The sequence below is a fragment of the Vanessa atalanta genome, chromosome Z, assembly GCF_905147765.1.
Source record: "Vanessa atalanta chromosome Z, ilVanAtal1.2, whole genome shotgun sequence".
In the NCBI taxonomy this organism is placed as follows: domain Eukaryota; kingdom Metazoa; phylum Arthropoda; class Insecta; order Lepidoptera; family Nymphalidae; genus Vanessa; species Vanessa atalanta.
Genome location: NC_061902.1, coordinates 10,454,021 through 10,462,942, shown reverse-complemented (window position 1 = coordinate 10,462,942; position 8,922 = coordinate 10,454,021). Strand labels below are relative to the sequence as shown.

At 29.6% G+C, this 8,922-nt stretch overlaps 1 protein-coding gene across 1 annotated transcript; it reads left to right on the top strand.

Moving 5' to 3' along the window:
* Nucleotides 1–334: 334 nt before the first annotated feature.
* On the top strand, nt 335–6,587 carry LOC125076263 (T-cell acute lymphocytic leukemia protein 1 homolog). The gene is made up of 6 exons (XM_047688360.1): nt 335–387; nt 499–674; nt 1,067–1,187; nt 5,220–5,340; nt 6,194–6,284; nt 6,469–6,587. The coding sequence occupies exons 1-6, from the start codon at nt 335–337 to the stop codon at nt 6,585–6,587; spliced, it is 681 nt and encodes a 226-aa protein (XP_047544316.1).
* Nucleotides 6,588–8,922: the final 2,335 nt, after the last annotated feature.

Genomic DNA, 8,922 nt, shown 5'->3' with positions numbered 1-8,922 from the left:
ATAAGATAATATAAACACTTTACCCTCTTTTCCAAACTGTCGACAAGGACCAACCCCCTACCGCCCTAATACTCAAAAGCTCCGCCCCATCCACAAAATTCTGTATCTACAGAACACACATTTAAACCATAAAATGGACCTTATTCTCTTGCCTTTAGGGGTTGACATTTTACTTGGACACACATTCCCGTCACACAAATACAGTTTTCGCAAAATGGCCACCCCTAGTGGTATAAAATTATGCGTCTTGCCCAGTGTACGGTTAGTCTTCATTACAAGCGGATAAGGAAAAGTACAAAATAGGAAAACAAATTTTGCAAATTAATAAGAAAATATGTCAGGAACAAGAACTCAGGTTGCCGATTCTTCGACTTCGCCACCTTTGAGGTTACTTTAAGCTATTTTAGTATTAGCAATGAAAACGTTTTTTATTTTTCATGTTGCAAATTTTAATAAAATAGACGCATTTAAAAAATAATTTTATAATTAATATTGTAGTGAAAATAGGCGGTTGGGTTATTCGGGACTCAAGTTCGCTTATGCCGACGGCTCCGATGACGAAGGTCCTTCTATAACCACGGAACTACCCTCGTGTGTGTATGCAGCTGCGAGGACTAGGCTGCAACTGCCTCTTGCTGCCTACGTCCATCAACATTCCAGACAATTACATACAGGTAAAGTATTTTCTACATGATATTTGTTATTTAACTTATTTTATTAAGCTATTAACTTACAGTGTTTTTCGTTAGGTAGTTTGTTATAAAAACTATTTGAAATTGAACTATTTCAATAATAAAATTGCAATCCATTTTAATGAGCTGTAAATTTATTTTAAGTTGACAAAATAAAGTAAAGTTTTTCTAGAAAGAATAATTAAATTGTGGTAATCGCGAATGCATTATTTCTACCTAAACTGATTCCGATATATATATTATATGTTTTTAATTAGCGGGCGAAATACAGACTTTTTTAGATAAAAATTGTACCACGAAAACTGTGCGAATCTCATGTTTTGGTGTGTATTTGCGTTAATAAATTAGCTATTTATGGTGATTGTTTTGTACAGATGCGCTTTTGGAGTCATCGGTTGAGACGGACTATCAATGCGGTGGGTCTCCATACCGCGTGCAGCGAGCTGCTGCTAACGTTCGGGAGAGACGACGGATGCTGAGGTCCGGACCCAATGGGTACCACTTTCATTTGCATCTGTGTATAGCAAGTCTATTGGCACGGGGGTAACTAGTATAGTATCGAGATGAGCATTAACTAAATCAGAATTCTTGCGTAATTCCTTCATGCTAAGATTAACTTTTATTCAGTTTTTTAAAACGTCCAACTAATTATATAAGATCTAAAGAATCAACATTTAGTTTGATATATTGAATATTTTTTCAGGTTCATGCTCTTGTACCGATACAGTTAAGCCTATGCCGATAACATTTTTTATACTTAGAGTAAAATGTTAGAATATGTATTATAAAGTCGATTAATGCTTTTTAACTATTTTAAGTAGATATATTTTGCGTTATTATTTAGTTATATATTTACATTAATATATATTTATCAATATTCTTTTAATTTTTCTTTTCTATTGAGGTACAGGGCCTTGCTAGGTTCTATTGAGCGAATGAAATTTTAGTCAAAGAATTACTATGTTTGATTACAATGTTTCTTCAAATCTTTTACTTAAGTATTTACATTTTCATTTTGCGAGGCGACTGTTATTTCTAATTATGTAGCAGTTATGAATATATAGATTACATCAATAGATAATTATTAGGTATATTTCGTAACTAGTTCTATCTGGGTTTTGATAAATTTATGATTTATAAAAATCTGTTTAACCATATATATTTATTTATTTTTAACGTTTAGTCCGTAGGCGTTAAAGGTGACAAGCATACAATATGTACTAATTACCTACATAAAACTGCGAGTGGCTATATCTCTTTCTTAACCGAATTCATCTCAATTTGTTTATGATCCGATTATAATTATTGAGTTTATTGAGTTGGTCCCGTCGCAATATTATTAAGTTTTATATGAGGTGTATATTCAGGCAAATTTATGAAGCCGGTTATTGTTTGGAGAAGACAGTATTTATATTTGTGGTTATATTAGTTGGCGGACGGACTACTCGGCCACCTGATTTTAAGTGGTCACCACCGCCCATAGACAATACTAAATATTGCTTAAAAATATCTGGTGTGTAGGTGGTACCTCAGACGAGCTTGCACAAAGCTCCAAATAAATTCATTTATCTTTAAAAAAGATAAAATAATAAGACTAAACTTCTAATAAAGACAACTGCTTTACACATTTTTTTTAATTTATACTATTAGAAAAACACTGAGCTTAAACGTAAATATTTTAAACATTTAATTTTTTTTTATCCATTTATGACGTGGCATTGCGTATGCGTAGCGTATCAATGGTAGGTAGGTTCTAAACTATCAAAAAAAAAATATCAATTGTTCCATTAAAAAAAGGCTATTTTATTTTTTCTGTATACATTTTTGAGATCTAAATCTCTAAATTATTTCTCTTACTATCTTAAAGTAATAATAATGATTTCGCATTACATAGTATAAAAAAGTCTCTTACCGCAGTATGTCCCTGTGTATAACTTGATCTTTAAAAATACACAACAGATTTTGGTGCGGTTTGTTTAATAGATAGATAGATTGATTAAAAAGGAAGGTTTATATGTATAAAACATGCACAATATAGTAGAGAAGCACTGATTATTTTAGAGGTGTCTAAAGTGATGTCGTAAATAGATCAATATGGTCCTTTACAGCAGTCAATAAATATTTTCGAAGATATTATAGATTTAAAGCGCAGGGAGGTAGCGTAGTAAGACATTCAGTAGTATACTTAGTATATTCCACCCGTGTGTTACCGGGGCGGGGCGCTAGTGATAGTATAAGTAAGATTTAAGTATCCATAACAATTCTATTTGATGAAAGAGTTAAAACTAACCTTTTGCAAAAAAATGTTTTATAAATTTATACAACTTCCAAAGTTGTGGTTTTGGTATCACAATAATTTATCGTAATACCTAGATCATTAAAAAAATGCTATTTGGTAAAGGACGGCTCAACTTCAATATATTTTGTCGTAGTAAACCTAAACAACAACGTAATTTTATAACTATTTTATCGGCGATGCATTTGTTGGATTGATGTATTCAACATTACAATCAAATATTATAATTATTAGTGTCGATATTGTTCTGTCGCTTTCGAAATATATTTCATACCTACTGTATTGTACTTCTAATCCGAATTTTTAATACCACAAATTATAATATTGTGAACCAACTCGTATAACAAGCCAGACCTCTATGACTATTGACAATGTATTTGTGTATTTAATTTACAAAATAATAAGTTATTCAAGTAAAATTATAATACATATACCTACAAAAGTCAAAAAAGTTAATTGTTTTAAGGATATTGTGAGGTCTAAAATACCTAAGTTGGAATTAACGACTTAGGAGCCAGATAAACTTTATATCACTTTTTTTAAATTAATATCAAATGAATTAAAGGTAAATGTTAAAATATGTTTTATATTATAGAAATGTAAAATTGAAGTTAAAGATTGGGCTACTATTGGTATTTAATAAGAGTAGAAATCAATCATACATATTGAGAGTTGATACTGCTCGATTAGTATACTTTGATTACTTTTATGGTATTATGTCTTACGGCATTCTGCTTTGGGGAAACGCTACAGATATTGAATCTATTTTCATACTGTAAAAAAGTACTACCCGGTCTATTTATGATCTTGGAGCTCAAGACTCCCTTCGGATATTTTTAATAAAGTGGGTATACTTACAGATTCTTCACAATATATTTACACTATTATGTATATTCTTACTAATATATATAAATTCGATAGAAACGGTAAGAATCATTATATATACGAGAAGTAAACGTAAGTTTTCCTTTCTGAATTCATTGGCTGTATACATTAAGTAAAATTCGAAAAAATAATCTACTACATTAGATTAAGTCGGAACCGTATGTAATATACTTAGGTTATCTTTGCCCAGGGTTTTACTGCGCCGAATGCGTGTTCTTGCAAACATAGAAGTACCGGGTGTAGCAAATATCCTAAGAGTGCGTCTGAAGCCACTAATTTTTTTTTTCTTCCCTGTGCCGCCTATCTGCCCAATAAATATGATGTTCTATAATATCCTTTCTTTTCTATGCTGTTTTGACCATAGGTATTTTATTTATTTTTTTTATAGTATAGTTGTTGTGTTACTTTGTATTTTTATTGGAATATCTTTTTAAGTATATATTAATATAATCGATTTACAAAAACTCGCTAAAGTCGGCCCTGGATTAGGTATGTGTAAATATAAAAATTGGAGAGTACTTGAAGAGTTCATATAGTGGTAGAGTTCAATTTTTTTTCTTCTAGAAAATTTCATGTCATGATAAGAGTAGGAACCCTGAAATATATACATTTTTAATTGAAACTGAATTTACTCCTGTAAAAACAAGTCATAAATTAGGAGTTTTACTTTTTATCCGCTTTTAAAATGATGAAGTTCCCATTGAGAAAGAATACAGCCATTAACTAGTTTCAATCTGTTTTTTTTTGTATTCTCATTTAATTCAACAAAGATTAACAGTGAAAAATTCATATAAACTGAATTGAATAGCGTAAAAACGCAGCAAAATGGGGAATCTTGGTAGATTTATCATTAGAACAAATTCCTTACAGACGGTTAAGCGACAATTTCAAAAATAATGACCCATTCGTCCTTAAAAATGTAAATATTAATTCGCAACTCCATCGATTCAAATTTCTCATAGGTAATATTGGCATTTCAATTCATACTACAAAGACACTACACAATATATAAAATTCAAATTCTTAATGCATGCATTTACGTCATTTTTCCCAACATAATATCGGGATCTATATATTTAACCGGTAGTAGGTTTTTATTTACTTGTAAAATGACGCTAAAATTGCTTAATCGAATGAAGAACTAGGAACATTTTAATTTGACTTTACTAAGAACTCTTTTCCAAATTTTATATATGTAACGTATATATGTATGTACGAACTACGAATACATACTTAATCGAAAATTTATTATTTCATACAGAAACGATAATATTTCAATGATTGTTCTAGTAACTTATTATATTTGACGACATTACTAAAATGTGTGTGTGATATTCTGACTTTAGCAGTATAAACTCGGCGTTCGACGAATTGCGAGTGCATGTGCCGACTTTTCCTTATGAGAAACGTCTCAGCAAGATTGACACTCTTCGCCTTGCCATTGCCTACATAGCGCTCTTAAGAGAGGTAAGTGTTACAAGCAATTAACAAAGAAAATATATTGATGGTGATCTAGATAATATGTTATTACTACAAAAAGTTAATATATGTATGTATTTATTTTTTTTAAATTAAACAAATGTAGATAATAAAGCAATAAGTAAAAAGAATACCGAAATAAGTCTTTTAGCAAATATTTAGATAAGCGGATAATATAGCATTACTTCTACTTATGAAATTGAATATCTATTCAATTGCTTAGATATGCAAATAAATACCTTAAAAAAACTACATACATTTTGTATAAAGATCAGAGTTCAAGTCCGTGTTTAGAGTAGTCCTTGCACAAGGCTACACTTACCTACATTAAATTATTATTTACATAAAACTTATTTACATTTGAGCCTTAATTAAAAATATACAAATAAAAATTAAAAATAGTATCCTAGTCTTATCGCCTCCACTGGCCGAAAGAATCGACATTTTGATTCAACGGGGAAACTCGCCTCAGCAAAATGTCTGTAATCTGAACAGATGTATTATATTATCTTTACTTACAAATATTTTTAGTTACTGTGAAATTTATCATATAGATAGGTACTTATTACTTTATTAGTTCAATATAATCGAACTGTCTTTATGGCTGCCGTCTTCAAAATGATCTAGCTTTTGTTTTACTCAATTAATATACTAAGATTGATGACATATGACATATGATGACTTTTTGATACATATTTGATATTACTAAACAAGTTAGTAGTTTTATTACACTTAACCATTTGACGTAGAACATTCTATACTTTCCTGTTTGTATAATTTTCAACATGTACGAAAACTGATTGTTGTACATTTTTAAACCATTTATTTTACTACTTATTAGGTTTTGGATGCTGATTATGATCCATTGACATATGTAGAAAAATGTCTTCGCGGCGAAATCAAAGCAGATCGAGCTCATTGGAATACAAGTGGTAAGTTTACAACAACAATCAATCATTCAATATTAGATTTCCATTATATACTTTTCAAAATAATTATACATTTAGGGACTATTTAATCCAACTTGACATAATTATGGGGTCAAAGTTATATTCTTTTGTTTAAAATTTAAGTTAAAAAAATATCAATTTCTGATTCTTAAACTTTTTTGTACAGATTTAACAGCTAGACTATCGTGGATCAACTGGGAGAATCTTGGTGTAAATCCACAGCGGAGAAGCGTCCTAACTTCACTAGCACTCAGTTCTGACAATCTTCAATATCCTCACAATTAAAAGGACACGCAACATTTCTTCCCCTTTATATTTCTGGTATATTAAAGGTACTTACAAAAGTGAAGCATTCGTACATTGTTATATTTTAATGATAAATATTCAAACAAATATTCTAAATTACTAATATTTATTAAACTAGTTTAGCTAGAACGTATAGTGAAATTGTATATCTCAATATTTAAAATGATGTTTAATGAAACGATATTAATAGTTTTGTTGCTTCTGGCCTTCTAAAGTTATAATATGTAACTATTTTGTTGCAATTGGAAATGACTAGTATGTACTGGACATTGAGTAGGTATAATTTTAAATATTATGTATTTAAAAAAAATATCTCATCGTTTTTTAAGTTATTCATAAAGGCTTAATGCCTAGTTAACAGAAAGTAAAGAAATCAATACGTAAGAAAGAAATATTAATCCGGGACAGAATATCAAATTTTGCAAAACAAAAAGTCCTAATATTGATTCTGCAATTGGAATATACCTATATTTTGATAGCCGCAGTTTGTGGTTGACATATTTTTATCAATGAGGGAGAATGTTAGATGAACGCTATTCGCTGTCTTGAACTGAGTTTTTTTATGAATGGTTAATCGAAAGATTTATTCAAAGAATGCTGAATTTTGATCACTCATTGTTAGCCATTCGCGGCCTTAGCTGCCACCAATCAAATCAATCAATCAAAGACCGATTAAAGCCAATTAAGATAATTTGACGATCAGATCAGCATTTCAGAAACTGGAGGTAAAACTAAAAGGAATTACAATTAGGGATTACGCCAACATATTCCAATTGAAAATACTCTGTGCTGCATTTTTGGTATCTTTCCTCGGCTAAATATTTAAATTTCTTAAATAATATTTACGTAAGTTTGAAGTACAATACACAAAAATACATCAATTCCGTTTTAGGCCCTTTCGCCTTATTAACCTTTTAAAACGACAACATGCTGGTTGAAAATAATGTATCTAATTTTGTTATTATTTATTAAGTTTGTTACATAGATTCATACATACATTTAAAAATATATTTTTACAACACTATTAAGGTATCTAATGGCCGTCGCGGTCTTATTTATACGGAATAAATAATCATTTAATATTTAATATTCATTATATGGGTAGTAACTTTTAATGAAAAGAAATAACCAAAATGGCATTTTTGTTTTACCTAACTAGGTAAGTAGGTACATATTCATTTAAAAATACTTTTGATATACAACCTATCTATACTCAAGGAACAATATAAAATAACAGGATCATTTGCAAGTTCTTTTCACATTAATCATGAAGAAATAACCATTTATATAAGAATATATTTTTAAATAATTAACTGAGGTAGTTATATTTTATGTATTTTAAATATTGCAATGAAATAAATTGCATTTTTTTTAAATAATTGTTAAAAATTATGAAGCTCAGTACGTGTCGTACTTTTTATTCACACATTATTTTATGTCAAAAAATAATCTAAAACAATGATCCGTAACAAATATAGTTATTTATTTATCTGTTTTAAATAACAACTGAGTGCTGAAAATATTTAAGCTGCCTATGTATAATTAATACACAATAATATAGTCATAATTACAATATCCAAGTGCCAACGTAAACTGAACAATAGATATCGTTATAAAACGTATTAATACAAAGTAGGTTAATTCACATCGCGTAGTTTTTTTATATAGTCAAAAGGTGCAATATAGTATTTAAGTGATGTAATACAAATTAGACAACAGCTAGAAAATTAGACGAAATGTGTTTTTAATACCAATTTATTATGTGATCATAATTATTATTGAATAAAAGCTACTCTATAATTTTTATTATGTGTTTTATTTATTTAATTGCTTTTAATTGAAGACTGTAGTAATAGTCATACCTACATAATTGTTTTTAATTTTTATAACTTAAAATGTTTAAACTTATAATCCTCGTAATAAACAGTAAATAACACGGATACAACACGTTATGTATTGAAAGATATATATTGTGAAAGAAGCAGGGCGTTCATCACATCTATTGATCGCCGCAACGCCCTGCGCATGTCCGGTTAGAAATCATTCTTGTGGCATTTATGACCGCCGCAAAACATTAGGATCGAGCATACCAACACGCTCTAGGCAAGTAGAAGCGATTGCGCTGCGGAATTACGTGTGAAATTGATACTTCTCGATAGCTAGCAGATCCATTTACTTCTAAAAAAAGCTTTTTATTACAATCTAATCAACAGTGTAATTAGAAAAAGATGGGTTTTTATCTTTTTTGTTTTTATAACTCTGCCGAAAAACTCATCAACCAGATCTAACATTATAAATACGTAACTCTTATTAC

Excerpts from the sequence above, each read along its gene's own strand:
- LOC125076263 (XM_047688360.1), top strand. The coding sequence starts at position 335 with ATGTCAGGAACAAGAACTCAGGTTGCCGATTCTTCGACTTCGCCACCT. Across the intron at positions 1,188-5,219 it reads CTGAGGTCCGGACCCAATGG|CAGTATAAACTCGGCGTTCG; the intron begins GTACCACTTTCA and ends TTCTGACTTTAG. Across the intron at positions 5,341-6,193 it reads ACATAGCGCTCTTAAGAGAG|GTTTTGGATGCTGATTATGA; the intron begins GTAAGTGTTACA and ends ACTACTTATTAG.